The 20,126-nt window shown below is 36.3% G+C and overlaps 4 protein-coding genes across 5 annotated transcripts; 3 read left to right on the top strand and 1 right to left on the bottom strand.

The window, feature by feature from the left end:
• Nucleotides 1–2,059: 2,059 nt before the first annotated feature.
• LOC142638241 (putative F-box/LRR-repeat protein At4g15060) lies at nucleotides 2,060–4,667 on the bottom strand. The gene is made up of 3 exons (XM_075812262.1): nucleotides 3,703–4,667; nucleotides 2,769–2,951; nucleotides 2,060–2,664 (listed from the first exon to the last, which is right to left on the bottom strand). Exons 1-3 carry the CDS (start codon nucleotides 4,636–4,638, stop codon nucleotides 2,452–2,454), a joined length of 1,332 nt encoding a protein of 443 aa, XP_075668377.1. The 5' UTR covers nucleotides 4,639–4,667; the 3' UTR covers nucleotides 2,060–2,451.
• Nucleotides 4,668–10,324: 5,657 nt separating this feature from the next.
• Nucleotides 10,325–11,616, top strand: LOC142639649 (uncharacterized). Its single transcript, XM_075813798.1, has 2 exons — nucleotides 10,325–11,039; nucleotides 11,321–11,616. The coding sequence occupies exons 1-2, from the start codon at nucleotides 10,325–10,327 to the stop codon at nucleotides 11,614–11,616; spliced, it is 1,011 nt and encodes a 336-aa protein (XP_075669913.1).
• A 1,389-nt stretch (nucleotides 11,617–13,005) lies between these two features.
• Nucleotides 13,006–14,381, top strand: LOC142639648 (uncharacterized). The gene is made up of 3 exons (XM_075813796.1): nucleotides 13,006–13,313; nucleotides 13,364–13,790; nucleotides 13,944–14,381. Exons 1-3 carry the CDS (start codon nucleotides 13,006–13,008, stop codon nucleotides 14,379–14,381), a joined length of 1,173 nt encoding a protein of 390 aa, XP_075669911.1.
• Nucleotides 14,382–16,174: 1,793 nt separating this feature from the next.
• LOC142640767 (uncharacterized) lies at nucleotides 16,175–19,918 on the top strand. Of its 2 annotated transcripts, none has more exons than XM_075815019.1 (4): nucleotides 16,175–16,590; nucleotides 18,178–18,399; nucleotides 18,565–18,677; nucleotides 19,156–19,918. In XM_075815019.1, the coding sequence occupies exons 1-4, from the start codon at nucleotides 16,372–16,374 to the stop codon at nucleotides 19,505–19,507; spliced, it is 906 nt and encodes a 301-aa protein (XP_075671134.1). In that variant the 5' UTR covers nucleotides 16,175–16,371; the 3' UTR covers nucleotides 19,508–19,918. The 2 variants fall into 2 exon arrangements, with proteins under 2 accessions (XP_075671134.1, XP_075671135.1); XM_075815020.1 differs by having other exon boundaries at nucleotides 16,268–16,557.
• Nucleotides 19,919–20,126: the final 208 nt, after the last annotated feature.

The following is a 20,126-nucleotide window of genomic DNA, read 5'->3' as shown; positions in this document are numbered from 1 at the left end:
CTATATTAGAGTCAATTTCTAATTTAACATGTTTAAATCCCATTTCCCATGCTAATGCTAAACCCTGTCTCACTGCCCCTATTTCTGATATATTATTGATATCCCTACAACAAATCATATAGGCACATACTTGGGCACCCCAAGTTTTACTAAAAGGAGGACTGCAAACTCATATCAATACATAAGTTACAAGATTCATTGAGCATGACAAGCTAGGTATTTATCAATAGCAAGGAGGGCTACCCTGATTAAATCCACAACAACCACTATCCCAATATACCGTATGCAAACGACCCTTCTACCTTGAAAATTTTGCAGGAGTATAGATAAGATGATCGAATCGTAATTTTTTGCAGGGAGGCACTAGACACCAAAGACCTTGTCATACAATTGGTTGAGATGTGATAACTAAACCAAACGCAGTAGGGGGGGTTAGGCATTAAAAATATCATACACAATAAATAATATTGCAATGCTTACGAATTAGGCCTGGAGACTTTGGACAAACTCAAATGCATTACGGGCACAAGGATGTAAAGTAAATATTTTTCCTCACACGACACTAAATGAGAGTATTACTCCCCAAAGAGCATCACATATTTGGAAAGCAATTCATATGGGGAGTAAGTATCTTTTTAAAGGAATGCGATGTATAGTAGCAAATGGAATCAGGATTAAGGTTTTGGAGGATAATTGAATACCAGGAAGGCCACTAAGAGCCAGAATCGAAGGACCTCTTATGGTAAATGAAGAAAATAGGAGAGTGGATTTGCTAAGACAAAACAAAAGACTGGTATATGACACTTCAAATACCCGACTAGCTAAAAGACATCATTAAAAGTATACCTATTGCTCAGAATCAGATATAGCAGGATTGCCAGGATAAGTTAGTATGGCCGAGTGACAATGGAAGATGCTCTGTGAAATCAACATCTAACTTCAATTCATATATATATATATATATATATATATATATATATACATACAGAAAAATGTCAAGTATGATAAAGGTTGATGGAATTGGATATGCAAGATACATTGCCCAAAGAAAAATACGGCATTTTATATGGAAAGTTATGTATACGAGATCACCAACTACTAGCCAATCACCAAACTAGCTAGGGTTAGTCCGAATTGTCCTAGATGTACCCAGACGGAAACAACTCTTCACGCGTTAATTACATTAATGCCCTTGGGCTCAAGAGTTTTGGCTTAATCCCTCTGCAATGGCAGCAGAAAGGATTGCATACTGGGAACCTATAGCATGCTGCATCAACATTAATTTTCAGTGAGCCCCCCTGATCGGTTTGGTCCAAGTGGACTGTGGTCTTGGAGGCTTGATCAGCGTAAGAGAGGTTCTTGATTTTTTGTGTTCAGCAAAAAGGTTAAGAGTCTCAAAATTAACTCACCTTGGCTTGGATGATCGGTGTTTTTTTTCAAATAGCACTTCATTTCTCATCTTCCAGAACATGTCACAAAGAAGAGTCCCATAAAGTGTGAAGTCGTCCCTTTGGTGACATATTCCCACTAGATGGATTTAGTAAGAACTGAATGAGTTCTTTAGAATTGGACAGACCCAAGCATTCCACCCTTAAACCCCACGGGCTACTGAACCAAAGAGTCCTTGTGATTGTGCAGTCAATAAACAAATGGGAAATAGATTCTTGCTTCGAATTGCAAAGATGGCACATATCATCTATATTACCCGAGACATTTAGCTGCTATTATCCAACTGTGAAGTGAAAGAAACTAAGATATGGGTAAATGGATAACCCCAACAGAGCCATCTTCTGACATTAAATATAGACCAAAGCTCTTTGGGGAATCCAGGTACTGATTCCTTCCAATTTACTATTTTTTGGTAGGACGGTGTTTAATATATGCTACTGACATTTTTTGTAAGAGAGAAAAATGGAAACATAAGTTTCCTATTCTCTTAATATATAGAAATTAAATAAGACAATATCATATCACAACGATTAAGATTAGTAAATAAGGTACATAAACAATTCTCAAAAACAGCAAGTTTTAAAAAAAAAAAAAATTTCTCAAGGTGGTACTGGTATGCCATGAATGAAATGCCCGAAGATTGGATTTCTCATCTCTCCCTATTTGATAGCATGATAGACAAGACTTGAATCACCTTCTGCATAATTTCAAGAAAGCCCACTTACCTGGCAAAGATGAGTCCAGTTTCCATAGCCAAAGCTTCCACTACTTCTGCTTATAATGCCCCTTGCACTCGTTTGGACATAGCAGCTAGCCATTAAACCCCCCACTTGAGTTTCGTATACAACATCAATCCCTGAAGTTTGGTCCTCATTGAAAATTCTATATTCTTCCTCATGGATCACCTTGTTTGTGCCTATTTTTCCATATTGCCCAAGAATTGCACATTAGTTTCTCTACTAGCTTCTTTGAACCTGTGTTTCTTTGGTGGGTTACTACGAATTACCATTCTAACTTTAACATTATGCTCTCCAAACCTTCAGCAGTAAGAAATAAATCAGATAAGGCGTCTTTCTGGGGCGCCCTAACAAACTTATCCCCGTCAAAGAAGTAAATTACTTTCACAGCCTTTAAGTAATGACGCCAACATTTGGTGTTGCAGCCACTGCAGCACTTTGGCTTTTCTTCTCTACCCATCAAGGTCTCGTATAGGACCTGTGATAAATCAAAACAAATTGAATAGTCAACATATATGATAATCGTAAACCCAACTAAAATTTCTTGATTATGCATAAGAAAACTCGATACAAAACTTATACCATTACAAGTCTGTTAAAAGCGGAACTTGCAGATAGGATCTTTGGATGACAACTCCGTAACAGGCCATCTATGAGAGTTGTGTAATTTTGTGATCGAGAGTCACGCAAATGCAAATGCAAATGCTTAATATTTGATATTGGAGGAATGTCTTCTTCAATTATTTCAGCTGATACATAGTCAAACTGTAATATCAAAACAATTAACGATTCAGCATTTTTGCAAAAAAAAGTTTGAACTTAATACCTGTTGTGTTAGAAATATATTAACCCATTTGTATAAACCCAAACCCTTCTCACTTTGTGTGCAAGACAAGACTCTTACCTGTACTAAAAATCTAGGGTTTAGACTACTATATATACTTATGTTGGGTTCATTATAACATAGAATATGTACTACACTTTTATATTAAAGATGTAGCCTTTAAGAATTTCCTCCATGCCTCATGTTCTTATATTCCTATTTTATGCTATCAAAGCTAATATTCAACCAGTTATAAGCTCAAACTCCTATGTTAAAAAGGCTTCAGATAGTGAATTATCAACTAGAGTGACAGAAATTATAAACATTCTTGTTTCATTCAAGAATGAGTGATAGAAATAATAAACATTCTTTGCATATTGAAAATATAATCGATATATATACACACATATATCAATCATTTAGGTTAACAACTTTTTGACAGATAGAACACTAGTAAGAGTTAATTATTCATGACTTCAAAAGCAATATGTGTTACTTTGTTTTGCTAATTAAATTTCTAGTGGAATCCTCCATCAATCTTTGAAGGATTAAGAACAGAAAGAATACTACCAAAGTAACAAAACCAAATCTGAATTTAATAAAAGGGGGAAAATGGGTATTGGAGTATACCTATATACCTAACAATAGATCACTAAAATTGAGAACTACAGATTCATTTAATTGTCTGCATACCAGTGGAGAGAACGACAAGTCTAAAACTTGCTGTTGCTGAAACATTCCAAGATATCGTCTGAATTGAAGAAACCATTGCTCGGATAAATGATTGATCGCATGCAGATTATGTTGAATTTCTTGTAGACTTGAAGAATTAACAAGAATTGGTATTGGCAGTTTTGAATGGCCTGTACATGTGATTTTAAAGTGACGGAGATTTTTACAATTAATCTTAAATATTCTTGGGGCCTCTTCATCGCAGTACCTCAAATCTAACCTCTTCAATCGATGACTCGAAATCTCTATGGGATCTGGGCAGGACAAATATGTATCTAAGGTCTCAAGAAGGGGAAATTTAGAATTAAGCTCTTCAAAGAATTTGTTAGGAAGTTCGAATCTACCAATTTTCAGCTCCTTTACATTATTGCATGAAGACACATTCAAATCCAAATCACCTCCAGGCCTAACGATATCACCTGCACAGTAGAGAGTTATAAGAGCAGGTGCTTCAATCCTAATGTCGTTAACTTGTCCTATAATTGCCTTCTTAAGCTTTGGATTATGAACAACCGAAAGAAAGTGAAAGTCACATCTCTTCAGAGTAAATTCCTCCAGCAAAGGACAGCAAGATAGGAGATAATTTATTATTACCGAATCAATATCAGAAACTTTCACTATAGACAGCTCTCGCAATCGTGAAAAAGCAAACGCTGGATATTGGTCGATTGAGGGACTCTCCGGCCACTTGCAACCCTTTAACTTTAACACGGTTAATGATTCAGCAACAAAAATAGTCTCAGGAAGAGTGTACTTTCTGATACAAAGGTCTAGCTTTTTTATTCGATTTTTAATTGCTAGTTGTATCCAATCATCGATAAAAGATGCATCTTTAGTGTCGCCAATGGTCATATTCAACTTAAATTCTCGGACAAGTACCTTCTGCAGCTTGAGCATTACTAGACCTTTATTGACTTTATTTAAAAAAGCCTCTCTTTCTTCAGAAGATAGATCATCAGGTTCATCAGTATCTGAATTAAAATACGCAGATCGATTTTCTATATCATCATCTGAATAATTCAAAAACGCCTCTCCTTGTTTAAAAGACTTTTCATGAAATCTGAAATCATACGTAGGGAGGGAAATCCATGCACGGTGCCATGTCTTAGAAAAGACACTAGTACGGGCTGCATCTTTTGCAGGCATGAAGAAGAGGATGTGGTGCATGATGGGTTCAGGCAACTGTGATATACGATCCAATTTATCGATAACAACTGGTGTATAATCAAATATGCGTCTCTTCTGCTTCCTCTGAATAATCATCTCCTGTCTCTTTCTATTTCTCATCCCAATGGCTTAATAAGAACCCTTCTTCAATTCCCCGTTTGTTGTACGAAGAATCACTGCAAAAGATGACTTCCAAACCTATCCTCCTTCACTAACGGCGGTTCACTATCAAAGTAATACCCTAGGCGTGATAAGAACTACAACATATTAATAATAATAATAAAAAAGGTCAAAATACAAAACTTACTCTCTAAGTTTTACAATTTTTCATTTTAGTTCTATAAGTTTGGGTTTTGTCATTTTAGTCCTATAAGTTTCATTCTTTCTCAATTAAGTCATTCGTTAATGTGCCGTTAGTTTCTACCATTAACTTTTTTTTAAAATTTAATTGTTAATATTTATATTTATTTCTTAATTTTAGAAAGAAAAAAATGTTAATTATAAAAAAAAATAGAGAAAGCCAATTAGAGGAATGTTACTCCCACACCTGAACAACAATTAAAAATGAAACCCCACCCCAATTTGAGAAACCGAGAATGAGAAAGAGAAAGAGGGAGAAAGAAAGGAAAAAACAATGAAACAATGAGAAAGTGAATACAGAGAGAAAGAATAAAAGTGAGAGAAAGTGTGGGAAAATTTTACTGAGAGAGAGAGAGAGAGATGCGACTACTTCTCCAAAGTAGATCTTGATTCTTTGTGGCCGGTCCTCATATGAGTTTTATGAGTTCTCCCATTTTGGCTTTTGGGTTTTGAAAAGTTCATATTTTTAATTGAAATTCTATTTCTTTGTGGTTAGGCTGGAATTGTGTACTTGAGTTTCTCAATATTGAATTTGGGCTTTTTCAGATTTGTTAAAAATGTTAAGGTTTTAAGGGATTGGTTCTTGTATAGTGGACTTTGTGTGCTATGTTTTAATGGAGTTGTTTGTGTACTTGTGGTTGAATTTTGTATGCTTGAGAGGTAAACATGGCTTCTTTAGTAGATTTTTGTAGTTAGCCAAAAAAAGAGTTAAAAAGAAGGACAATCCCAGTAGTAGTAAGTAGTAATTAACTATGAAGAACCACAATTACTATGTACTAGATATGAATGGCTATGAGGTTGCATTTTTTTCTTTTCATTTTTTAAATTTCAATTAAAGTTTTTCTAAAATTAAGAAAAAAAAAAAGTTAATGTCAAAAACTAACAGCACATTAACGGATGACTTAATTGGGAAGTAATGAAACTTAAAGGATTGAAATGACAAAATCTAAATTTATAGAACTGAAATGAAAAATTGTGAAACTTAGAGGGTGAGTTTTGCATTTTAGCAAAAAAAAAAAAAAAAAAAAAACTACTATATATTAGGGGCATAGTGGTAGCTATATATACCCAAACCCACTAACTCACTTATAATCCAGATAATTTAATAAGTTTTGACCCAACTCAATTAAAGAGGTTTAAGTTAAATCGGTAAAGACTCAAATGGGTAATTAAACATTTAAATAAGTATTAATGGGTTAACCACCAAACCTCTTGGTTACCCTTTTTTTTTTTAATATAAAAAGTTCACCTATTCTAGAATTTAAAAGTTTAATAGATTAAAACAAAAACAAAGAAAAACACTCCAAGCCATGGGATAGACCCTCTCTAGGACGGTTCTTTAGAAACTCACCCCTCTCTTCTTGTTTATGATTTTATTGAATTTGTTTTCTCATTTTCTCACCTACCAAACATATCTTAAATTATAAATCCCTTTAACCTTCTCCCATACTTATGCCTCCATTGACAAAGATCCAAGCACCTTTCATTAGTTGCCACCACTCGCAATTGTTGTGATGCCTTTAAGGTGCGAGCTCTCTTCTCTGTCAATCAATCTCTCTCTTCTCATAACTCCCCCATAGTCAAAAATAAGAAAGGAGCTTCTTCTTTGCCTTTGCTAGTCATTATTGTTAGTCGCTGTCATTGGTAGCGCTACTCCCTCTCTAGTTCAATTGGTCTTGACCAAACACCCTATCTTTCTCGTGTATTGAAAATACTTGTTTGGTTCGATTTCCAAAGCTCACTAAGATTGATTGGTTTCATTCATCTCCAATGCTTGCGAAGATCGATTTTCTTAGAAATCTCATCAGACTTATTTGACTTTGGAGGTGGCGGCCTTATATTGAGTTTGAGGAGCCATATTTAGATGATCTATCTTTCTTTTCTTTTCTTTTTTTGTAAAACCCTTATTTGTAAATTTTCCTCTTTTTTTATTTTTTATTTTTGGTTAAAGCCTTGTTTGATTGTAGAGAAAGCTTTGGTGTAGGAAAAGAAAATAGATGAAATGGTATGGAGGAAATATTCATCATCTTAAGTAGTTTTCATTAGCTTTATGAATTTCATTCAGTTCCTACTGAAATTTTCTTGTACCGGCATGCAAATTGGAACGATAATACCATGCATTCCACCATGTATTAAATTTTGGCTAGTTCAGGGTTGGCTTGATTTTGGGTAAATTTTGGCTGAAATTTAGTTTTTGCTTGGTAATGATATTGGTTTTCGTCTCTATTTATTTATTTTTTCAATCCTAAACCTAAAATAGACACATTGTTTGCTAGGTCTTGTTGGGCTTTTATGGAGCCTAATTGTTTTTTATTCGGATTATGATCTGACCCGAAATAATATTGTCACGGTTTTTAATGGGATATTTTTTGAGGCTTAATTCATGAAGCGGAGGCTTGGGCTGATACGCCCAAGCTGTAGCCCATTGTGAGTCTTGTGTGTAGGATATAAAAACTATTGATTTGGAGATTAGGGTTTTATGTTGTTTTGAGAGAGAAAACTATACTGCTGCATTTTGTATTTTCCCCTTGAGAATAGTGAAATCCTTGCAACTTCGTGAACGTAGACAAATTGCCGAATCACGTAAATACGGTCTTGTGTGTGATTATTTTTTTTGGCGTATATTTTTCTCTATTTTTGCATCTCACAGATCTAAGAATTTCATATTTATTCTCATTAGGTTTATGACTCTAAAGGCATAACCTGATCTACTCTTTCTCACTCTCTCAAAAGAAACCAACCTATAGCAATGCAAGTGTACAACTATACCTAAAAAAATGTAAAAATAAAAGCACAAATGAACTTGTACATTGTAAGTGAAAAGTGGTTGAAGATTGTAGAAGAGAGAAAAGTCGTGAACATTGCTTAGAAAATTAGGGATGAAGAGAAGAGAGGGGCGATACTCTTTAGGGAAAAACAAAAAAGAAGATGAGAAAGAGACGTACTTGTGGAACTAGAAAGGTCAAATGTCAAAGGTAAAGCTAAGGTTTGGAAATTTAAAAAAAAAAAAAAAAAGATTTGGACATTGAATCTTGTTTAAAACAGATTTGTGGTTCCTCCATTTCTCATCATCTATTTATTTATTTTTGTTTATTTGAGTATATATTTTAAATGTAATATATGTAGTAATTATCAATTAATTTTATAATAATATGGTATAAACTAAATCCAAATTGATAAGCTCTCTATAGGCGGCTAGGGTTCCCTACTTTCCCTACGGTAGCATTAGGGTTTCCCTTCTTTTTTGGAGAAGAAGGTTGAGTCCCCTTTAGTACCCCGCTACTAGTAGGGTAGTGGGTTTGTTTTTTGTTTGTGTACGCAATTCTATGGGAGGTTTCATGAACACAGGTATGGAGAACTTAGCAAATAGATGGAAGCGCTTATCACTATCGGAAAGCGAAGGGAAGAACATGGACCTTTCAAGAAACAAGAAGAACTTGAGCTTTGTTCTTGCGGCAAAGTTTTTCATGAGGAGGTCCATTAATATTGAAGTAGTGAAAAGAACTTTCCTTCCGATTTGGCGAACTCGGGCAAGCTTTGAGGTGAGTGACGGGGGTAATAATATTGCATTAATTACATTCGAACTGGAAGTTGATGTGGAGAAGGTTCTCCAAGGTGAGTTGTGGGCTTTTGATCACCATCTGGTTGTTTTTTTAAGGTATGATGGTTCAATACCAGTTCAGAATCTTTGTTTTGAGAAGACGACATTCTTGGTTCAAATCCATAACCTTCCTTTTGCGCTTTTAAAGGTTGAGGCAGCCACAAGTATTGGGGAAACAATTGGGGTTGTTGTCAAGCCAAAGGATGTGGGGAGATGCGAGGGGGTAATTTTATGAGAGTTCGAGTCGAGGTGGATATCATGAAACCTTTATGCAAGGGGAGGAAGATTACATGGGATCGACAGGGGAATGATTGGGTGTCTTTTATGTACGAAGACTTGCCGAACATCTGTTATTGGTGTGGGCAAGTCTCTCATGACGATAAAGATTGCATCTTATGGCTTAGTAGCAAAGGAACCTTAACGTTGGAGGAGCAGTAGTTTGGTCCTTGGATCCGAGCACCCCAATTCAACCCGGCTAGGAAAACAATAGTTGAGGTTCAAGGCTATGAGGTGTCACGCACGCAGTCGAGTAGTTCGGGACAAGATAGTGTTGGTGTAGCCGTGAGGGATCATACGAGGTCTGTTTAAGGCTTAACAGAGGACGAAGGATTAGTGGTGGTTCTGGACTGTAATTAGGGTGGTGGGAGCACAATGGAGGCGAAACTGTATGGCAATATGATGGTGGCTGAGGGGGACTTGCATGCACCTAAGGGTAAGGGGAGTTTGAATAGAGTCTTGGATTTTGAGGAAATCATTAGAGATATTGATAAGGCTATCCAATATGATCATAGAAACTCCAATTCAAATGGAGGTAATCGTCATATCTCGCCGGTTAGGAAGGGTAATAAGATTTTAGGCGTGGCTATTACTATAAGGGAGGAAGGCATGGAGTTGAGTATGCAGGTTTTGGAGAATATTGGAACTTTGACTTCGGGTACTCCATGCACCATAAGTCATGCAGAGGTGGATTTTAATTTGGGTTGGGATTCTAATGGTGTGGCTAAAGGGGGTAGTAAAGAGAGGACCACAACGAATACTAAACTAAAGAGCACGCTACGTACCAAAGGGGGAACACATAATAAACAGGTGGAACATGCAAGGGCTGTTAAGAAGAGTCCAAGAAAAAGAAGAGGGCAGAGAGTTAAGGGAAGAATTTCTATTCATAGTAATGAGATCGTCACCAATGTGGAGAGTGGTTCAAAAAGGAAGGGAGGTGTTGGTTGCATGCATGTTGAATCAGAGGAAGGTAGGGAAAAAAGAATGAAGGTGGATGAGAAAGTAAACTCTCTTAGTGTCATCTTGGAAACACAATTAGGATCGGTGGAGGTTATTGGGCAACCCCACCAGGACCAATGAGTCTCCTAAGTTGGAACTGTTGGGGGTTTGGGAACCTCCGGACAATGAAACCCTTGGAAAAAGGCTATTAAGAAGGAAAATCCCATTATCATCTTTTTGATGGAGACTAAATCAAGTAAGGAATGGATGGACAAGGTTAAGGAAGAGTTTAATATGAAACAGAGTTGGGTTGTGCCAAGTAATGGAAGGAGCGGGGGTTTAGCTTTATTGTGGAAAGATGAAATTAAAATAGAGCTCTTAACATATTCTCTGAATCATATTGATGTGTTGGTGTCTGGGGGTTCGAGTTTGGGTGGGTGGCATTTGACTGGCTTCTATGGTAATCCTGAAATAGCTAGGCGATCAGAGTTTTGGGCGAAGCTTAAACACTTGAAGGGAGTGGCGGCTCGTCCATGGTTAGCTATTAGGGATTTTAATGAGCTAACTAGTTTATCAGAAAAGGAAGGAGGTGGTGGGCGACCAAGACAACAGATGGACAATTTTGTTGAAGCTAATTTCTGTGACCTAAGAGATATTGGTTTTGTAGGGCCGAAGTTGACTTGGATTTATCAAAGGGCAGATGGCACACAAATTAGAGAAAGATTGGATCAAACTTTGGCTACATCGGAGTGGTTAGATTTATTTGCAGCTGCTAAATTGTACCATAAGTCCACCTCGGCTTCTGATCATTCCATGCTACTTTTTCGTATGGTGGCTGGTTCCAAAAGAAAGAGGGTGAAGAGAAGTTTAAGGTTTGAATCTATGTGGCTGAGGGAGTTAAGCTGTGAGGAAGTTGTGCGGTCTGCTTTGGATGAAGGCTTAGCTACATCTTTGGGTTAGGAGTTGAGTTGTTGTCTAAAGAGTTGTTGTGACAGATTAGAGGCTTGGAATAAATCTGTCTACGTCCATGTGGGAAGGACTATATTGGACTTGCAATCAAGACTTCAGTGGCTGGACCTTCAACCTTCAACATCGGAGCTGGTTCAGGCTTTAAAATGCACCAAAGCTTAATTGAATTGTTGGTTGGAAAAGGAAGACATGATGTGGAGACCATGGGCTAGGCTGAATTGGTTTCAAGGAGGTGATAGAAATACAAGTTTTTTTTTCATGCTAAAGCTTCATCTAGGCAGAAGAAGAACTTGATAGGAGGGCTGTTGGACTCTAATGGAGTTTGGCAAGAGGAGGATGGTAAGATTGAGGAGGTTGTGGTGGAGTATCACAATAATCTTTTCACATCTAGCAACCCTACAAATTTTTCAGAGCTTCTCCATGCCATTCAGCCGAAGGTCACTCATTCAATGAATCAGATGTTGATAAAACCTTTTATAGAAGATGAAGTCAGATTGGCACTTAAGCAAATGTACCCTTTGAAGGCGCCTAGTCTTGATGGGATGCCTCCTCTTTTCTTTTAGCATTTTTGGTCTACAAGTGGTGAGGTGGTAACTAAAACGGTGCTCAATTTCCTTAATTCTAGCATTTTTCCTCCCAATTTTAATGATACTAATATTGTGCTTATTCCAAAAGTTAAAGAACCAAAGATGGTGACTGATTATAAGTCTATTGGTTTATGTAATGTTGTTTATAAAATGGCCTCTAAGGCTATTGCTAATAGGCTTAAGAAGATTTTAACCTCTATTATTAGTGATACCCAAAGTGCTTTTGTACATGGACAGTTAATCACTGATAATGTGATAGTTACTTTGAGACTATGCAATATATTAGCCAGAGAAAGGGAGGGAAGATTGGGAAAATGACGCTCAAAATTTATATGAGCAAGACCTATGATAGGATGGAGTGGACTTGTCTGGACAAAATTATGGAGAATTTGGGCTTTGTGGAGCAGTGGAGAAGGTTGATTATGCGGTGTGTTACTACTATTACTTATGCCATTAATATTAATGGGCGTCCTAGAGGCCATATTATTCCATCTAGGGGTATCTGGCAAGGTGGCCCCCTATCTCCTTATCTTCTTCTTCTTTTTTTTTTTTTTTTTTGGTTTTTGTTTTGGTGCAGAAGGTCTTTCAGCTTTAATTAAATCATTAGTGGATAGTGGCCTTTTGGAGGGTGTTGCTATTTGTCGTGGTGGTCCAAAGTTCTCTCACCTATTTTTTGCAGATGACAACCTAATCTTTTGCAAGGCTACATTAGTTAATTGTAAGTTTTTGCAAAGAATTTTAGAAGTCTATGAGAAAGCTTCTGGTCAACAATTAAACTGAGCCAAAACATCATTGTTTTTTAGTAGCAACACATCAAATGAAGTCCAAGAGGAGATAAAATGAAGGTTTGATACCCAAGTTATTATACAGCATGAGAAGTATCTTGGTTTACCGTCTCTTGTGGGTATAAACAAAAGGAGCACTTTTAATGCCATTAAGGACAAGGTGGGTAAGAAGTTGGAAGGTTTGAAGGAGAAAATTATGTCTAAGGCTGGTAAGGAGATTCTTATAAAAGCAGTGGCTTAAGATATCCTGACATACACCATGAGTTGTTTCAAAATACTGGATGCCCTTTGTAAGGATCTGACGAGTATGACTCGCAATTTCTAGTAGGGACAAAGGAAAAATGAAAAGAAGATAGCATGGCTTAGTTGGGAGAAGATGTGTGAACCGAAAGCTAATGGAGGTATGGGTTTTAAAAAGCTACAACAATTTAACTTGGCTCTTCTTGCAAAACAAGGTTGGAGACTTCAAAGTGGTCAAAACTCACTGATGTACAAGATCTTAAAGGCAAAGTATTTCCCACGGTGTGATTTTTTTGAAGCTAAAATTAGTAGTAATCCTTCTTACACTTGGCGAAGTATCATGGTTGCGCAACATGTGGTGAAGGAGGGTTTACGGTGGAGGGTAGGGAATGGGGAACGAGTCCTGGTATGGGAGGACAAATGGTTACCATTATCTTCCACATACAAGGTGGTGTCTCTAAATACTTTTTTTCATGCTGGCACTTATGTAAGTGAGTTGATTGATTCAGCAAACGCCAGTTGGAAGTCCATGGTCATTGATGCTTTGTTCTTGTCTCATGAAGCTGAAACAATAAAGAGCATTCCTCTAAGCTCTCGGTTCCCTGAGGATAGACTGATCTGGGTGATTCTTCTAATGGCTAGTTCAGTGTGCTTAGCACCTATTCTTTAGCTGTGAATCTTTCCTAAGCTGCCAATAGGGGTGATAGTTCAGACACAAGTCTAGTTAGGAGATTTTGGAAGCAAGTTTGGAGTTTACCTGTACCACATAAGACACGACATTTTGTGTGGAGAGCTTGCCATGAGGCATTTCCTACAAAGGTCAATCTTGCTAGAAGGAAGGTGGTGATGGATAACACCGGTGATGTGTGCGGGTTGAAGGCTGAGTCCGCAAATCATGAGCTATGGGATTGCACTAAGGCACAGGAGGCGTGGTCATGCTCAAAACTGGTGGGTTTGTCTGATCAGTCCGAGTGTTTCTCCTTCATAGATTTGTTATGGAAGATGATAATCATTGATTGGGTTGAGGAGGAGAAGGTTGCTAGGATGGTCACTATATCGTGGGCATTGTGGTTTAATCGAAATGAAATCAGACTTGGTGGTGCGAGGAAGGATGGCAAGAATGTGGTGAGGTGGGTGACATAATTCATGGAGGAGTTTTGGTCAGCGATTGAGGAGGAGCAGTCTACATCGGTGGTGGCTGAGAGGGCTATGTCTTGACTACCTCCTCGGGCAAATTGGTTTAAGATTAACGTCAATGGGGCTGTGTTTGCATCTTAGAAGGTAGCGGGATTGGGTGTTATAATTAGGGATGATAGAGGAAGAGTGGAAGCAGCGATGTGTAAGAAGGTTTTGGTTCCATTAAGTGCGTTGGAGGCAGAGGCTAAAGCATTTGAAGTTGGCTTGCTCCTTGCAAAGTACATTGGTATCCAAGATGTTATTTTAGAAGGAGACTCATTGGTTATATACAATGCTCTTTGTGAAGCATCCTTACCGCCTTCATCAGTAGCTTCGGTTGTGTTGGGGATGATGAATCTATGCAGGGAGTTTCGGCGGATTGAATTTTCTCATGTTAAAAGGCAGGACAATAGACCAGCCTATTTATTAGCTAAATATGCTATAGGCATAAATGATTTTCTTGTCTGGATGGAAGAGAATCCTTACTTTCTTGAGCAAGCTCTTTCACATGATGTACTTGCATATTCTTTTTCTGAATAAAGTTCTAAGTTTCCAATATAAAAAAATGGTATAAACTATTTATATATATATGGCAATTTTGAAATGATACATTAAAATAGACTAGTATCAAAATATTCTGTACCAATGAATAAATTGGAATGAGCACCAAAATGGTATTCAAAACTTTGGTTTTCATGTTAATTTTGGTTTTTTTGGGCAAAGATTATTACAACTATTGTTTCTCTCAAAACCATTATTTGATTTATATATTTGTGTTAGACTTTGATTATTATTATTATTTTTTTAGCATGAGATTGAGAAATTTTTATGTTTTTGATTTTCTTTAAATTTTTCTTGGATGCTAAGAAAGTAGAGAAAGATGACAGGAAATTTCAAGTCTTTGATTTCTTAAAACTTTTTTTTAGAACCAATTTTTTTTAATGGGTTAAATGGGTGGGTTAGATGGATAATTGGTATTTTAAAGATATTTAAATAAATTCTAAATAGGTAAATGGGTAATTTTATACCCGAACCAAATCCCCCACACCCCACCCAATTGCCATACGATAGCCAAGTTTCAATTTCTTTCTCTTTTTAATATATTAATTACAAATTAGTTTTTTTTTTTTTTAAAGGTACAAGGTGGGAGTAAAAGATTTAAGAATTTGTTAGCCTAGATTCATTAATTTCATCCTTATAATGAGGCATAAATTTGGGCAATATGATACTAATATTATGATTGTGTTTGTATAAAGGAAATATGATGTGGCAATATTCGAATGAGGGAAATTTTTAGGTACTCTCGAAGTATAATGGAATAGTACTTTCTCCTCTTACATTCATGGTGGACCTACCATAAATTTAATGAGTGAATTTTACCTTAAATGTAAGAGGAAGAAACATTATTCATTGTGTTCCAAAAGTATCTAAGAATTACTCTTCTACTGTAATCTAAGGTATTATGAAATACTAAAGATTAAAATAGATAAAACAAAATTTAAAATAAATAGTAAAAACACTTTTAAATACTTCTAAACTCTCAAGTCTTTTTCATGGGAATAGTATTTATTTAAATATTGACAGTAGAGTTTTAGTTTTAGTATTTTTTAAAGAAACAAAGAGTTTTAGTTAAAGTATAACATATTAATAGTTTTAATATGCATAAAATGAGTCATGTGGTGATTTTATGCCTACAACTTGTACAATACTACTTATGTTTAGACACATTGAGCCATTTTTATTATTTTAAAAAACAATTACAATATATTATTAAAATATTAATAAAATTATTTTAAATTACTAAAAAGTTCTAGCGACGTAAAATTGTTTTTGAACTACTTTTCAAAGGGTATCAATTAGCTAAATTGGTAAAAATCTTATTCTTTTGGTTCAAATTCACCATTTTGTTGTCAACATAGTGTGCATTTGGGAATGACGTTTAAGCTGGTGTATAGCGTATTATGTGCACTATTTGCGAGTAGTTCTCTAAGGAAAAAAAAAGAAAAAGAAAAAGTTATTATAAGCTTCAATTAACTTTTTCTATCATTACTGAGAATCCTGTTTAGCTTGTTTATGGCTAAAAAAAAAAAGTTGCTATTTTTCAAGTACCACTCCTTGATGCGAAAAAATACAATAAATTTATTTTATTTAACTTTTAAGTTTTCAATCTCTATTTACACTACTTACAAAAATCTAGATGAGCAGACACTATTAATAGTATCTAAAAATTACCCACAAAGAAAAGAAACAAAATAAGGGGAAAAAAATGGTACAAAACAAACAAGCTCTATCAATATATGAATTATGGACACGTATGGACAATTAATTCTTTGGATCACCAAAAATGATGTTATCTCATATTCATAATAAAGTTCATTCGTTAAATTTACGATAAAGTTCACCTTTATCTAAAAATTTTCCCTCACGACAATTAATAGACGCACTAGTGGGTAGTGGCCTAGTTGCTCTAGTTGGGTAGTTCAAGACGCATTTTCGTATTTATTCTTATCCTATACAATAACAAATCGATATGGCGGAGATGAAGAGCATGGGAGTGGTGGGCAGCGGTCAAATGGGCTCCGGAATAGCCCAGCTCGGCGCCGTCCACGGCCTCGACGTTTGGCTTATTGACTCTGATCCTCTTGCTCTTTCCAGAGCCTCCAAATCCATCACTTCCTCTATCCAACGCTTAGTCTCTAAAGCCCAACTCTCTCGGGTTCTCTCTCTCTCTCTCTCTCTAAATTCCGATGTAAGAAAATTTTTTTTCAATAAAATAAAATCTTGCCCGATTTAAATGCTTAATTGATCTCAGTCAATATTACACAGTATTAATAGTTTATAACAATTGTATGCTTAAATTTCAAAATCAAGGTGGAAATGAATAATTTGTGAAAAAAAAAAAAAAAAAAAAACCTTAGGACAATAGATTTTTAGGGTTATTAATATAATAATTAATGGGCATGAGTTGAGTCCACATGGAAACTAGGCTGCTCATGCGTTTCTGAATTTGGGTCGTGCTGAATGGAGTTCAATGATTCAAAATTTTGTTGGGGTCATTTGCTGTTGCTGATTGTACGTTTACTAGAAAGCATAGTAGCATTTACTTGATACTGAAATTTCACCAGGGCTTTTTGGAAATGTTTACTGGCTTAGTGCCAGTGGAACTTAGAATCCTGACCTTAGTTCCTTTATATGGTTGATGAACCTGACCATGTATGAGCTTCTTTAAGAGATTCAGTAAACACGACATCCGGTTTAAAAGTACAAGTGAGTGTTCCTTGACTTTGAGTCACTTTTGTTCCAAATTAGTTTGGGGCAGTCCTGTAGTACTATAGAGGATAATAAATGTAAGCTTACTTGCACATTTAACTGTAGAGGATGTGCCAGGCCCTCGTCAGTTATTAAAAAAAAAGGGTTAACGTTACTGCCATTGGACACATTGGGTTCGGACATGTGTCTAGTTTTGGACATGTGTCAACGTTACTACACTGGATACAAGCTGTGCCCAAAAATATATATATATATATATATATATATATATATATATATATATATATATATATATGTGTGTGTGTGTGTGTGCGCGCGCGCGCGCGCGCCAAATATGATAATATATGGATTCACGGGAATTATTCTTTAGAACTTGCTCATTTTACTTCCCACCCTTCCCTTGGAGCCAAAAATTTTTAAGGAAAAGAAAAATTTTTCATTGTATTTTCTGTTGGGATACCAAATGCAGGTCCCCATCACATGGTTGGACGATGGACGCCTGCTGCCAGTTGGGTCTAATTGATTTATTTGATCTTATTTAATTTAGGGACTTAGTTTTATTTTCTGTTTGAAACTATTAGAATAGACCATTTTGCTGACAAATTGAGTTTGAGGTTGCATTGTGGCAGTGACTTCCTTGCAAACCCTTGATGTTTTACCAATATGGATGCTGCACCCAACCCTACCTTCCTCTCGTTTAGATTGCAAATCCCATTTAGCTTGTTTCTTGTAGGATTATAGGGATTAAACCATCTTCCTGGCTCAGCTGTCTTTGCATTTTACAAGATTGTAAGGACAGAATCACGTTATATGATAAAACAAAAAGGGGGAAGTTCCAATGGTTGGTTGTAGATTCATGCAAGTTTATGCTGTTAAGAAATTACAATTTTGACAAAACTTGTTAATAGTTAATAACAAAATTTGTGGGGATTGAGGGATATCAAGTGGTTCCAGCACTTCTTGTGGTGATTCGGCATAGTGGTTTGAACCCCAAAAAAAAAATGTTAGCAAAAGATTTTTCAATTCTATTCATCAATAAAAAAAACATTTTGATTCTACTTAACAGGCAGCAGGTACTAGTGCCTTGGGACGATTGCAGTGTACAACAAACTTGGAAGAGCTTTGTTCAGCTGATGTTATCATTGAAGCTATTGTGGAATCTGAAGATGTGAAAAAGAAGTTATTTCTTGAACTAGATAAAATTGCAAAAAGTTCGGCCATTTTGGCATCTAATACAAGTTCCATCTCCATTACTCGTCTAGCATCTGTGACTAGCAGACCCCGCCAGGTTATGCTCAGAATATCTTTCCTTGGCCTGAATTATGATTAAATATCTGATAATAATTGACTTGCTTAAGTTCAAGCAGAGTGCTCTCTTTCTTTAAATGTTTATACTTATTTTGCTACACGAGAAATCTGATTAGCTCAAATCAACATATTATTGCCTTTGCAGGTGATTGGCATGCATTTCATGAATCCTCCTCCTATTATGAAACTGGTTGAGATTGTGCGGGGTGCAGACACATCAGATGAAACATTTAATGCAACAAAAACCTTGGCCAAGAGGTGATTGACCGAAATTTCATGTAATGCAAAAAATATTATTATTTTTGTTCCCCTAGCAGACCGTCTTCTCCAGCTGCCCCTAATTCCCATAGGGTCAACTGACCTTGGTCCTGCCTACCTAAGTAATACAGAAAACTTTAATCTCTCTCTCTCTCTCTCTCACACACACAACAAATTCTGGCATGGTGAGCATGTTCATGTGCATGCATCTGCTCACCTGATATGGCTGCTAAAAATTCTCTGTGAATTAACAATAAAAATAATTCAATTGTGGCATATGTCCCTTCTTTCCTATGTTTTTATGTAGCTCTGCCTACTAGGTTAATAACCCTCTTTTTTCCCCTCCTATTCAAAGCATATTTATTTTTCCCCTAGAAGGAGTGGGTTGTTTATAAATGTAAATAGATATTTATTAATGGTAATAGATTATCATAGTCTTGTTCTGTTGATAATTGTCTGGTGATTGTGAATATTGCAGGTTTGGCAAGACAGTTATATGCTCTCAGGATTATTCTGGCTTCATTGTAAACCGGATCCTAATGCCGATGATAAACGAGGCATTTTTCACTCTCTATACTGGTGTAGCAACAAAGGAAGACATTGATACTGGTATGAAGCTAGGAACAAACCATCCAATGGGTCCTCTGCAGCTTGCAGATTTCATCGGTTTGGATGTCTGCTTGTCAATAATGAAAGTTCTTCATGCTGGTCTTGGGGACGGTAAATATGCTCCCTGTCCTCTTCTTGTGCAATATGTTGATGCAGGTCGACTTGGAAGAAAACGTGGTATTGGGGTGTATGACTACCGTAAACCATCACCTCGACTTTGAGCAGTTCTCATTTTGAGAATGATAAAGTTCTCGGTGTCTGTCCATGGCTTACCTTAGTCAAGTTGATTGGGTGACAGATTCCTGCGGATAAGTATCAGTATGCCTACTCATTCCAGGACAATTTGGGCTCTTAGTCATGTGGCATATCAAATAATGGACCTCTTAACCACTGCTTCTCTGTCCATATTACATAATGTTTTAGATTCCTTTTGGTTTAGAGCAATGCTACTCCTACAACCATTTAAAAAAAGAAATAGAAAATGGTACTCCTACAACCATTTTGGTTTGTCTCAAAGACTCGAACGGTGGGATTCATAATGGGTCTCAGAGATAAGATAAATTCTTTTGTTTATAATGTATCATATTGGGGGGCCACTTCTATCTATCTCCTTTCCCATCCCCCACTTTCAATTGAGGACTTGGATGGGCTGGGTCCTAAGTAGTGGTTCTCTTTTTTACTAAATCTTTTTTAGAAAAGAAAAAAAAGAAAAAAAATCCCTGCTTTGTTTACCTCTGTTATTGTCTAAATCCCTGATTGCAAAAGAAGGAATACAGCTGTGTCCTAGGCTCGCCATAGATACTATAATCAAGAAGAACAAACAACAAACAAAGTCAATAA

This window comes from Castanea sativa, chromosome 6 (genome assembly GCF_040712315.1).
Source record: "Castanea sativa cultivar Marrone di Chiusa Pesio chromosome 6, ASM4071231v1".
NCBI lineage: Eukaryota > Viridiplantae > Streptophyta > Magnoliopsida > Fagales > Fagaceae > Castanea > Castanea sativa.
Note: the sequence above shows the minus strand (reverse complement) of the source record. Positions and strands in the feature narration are given on the sequence as shown.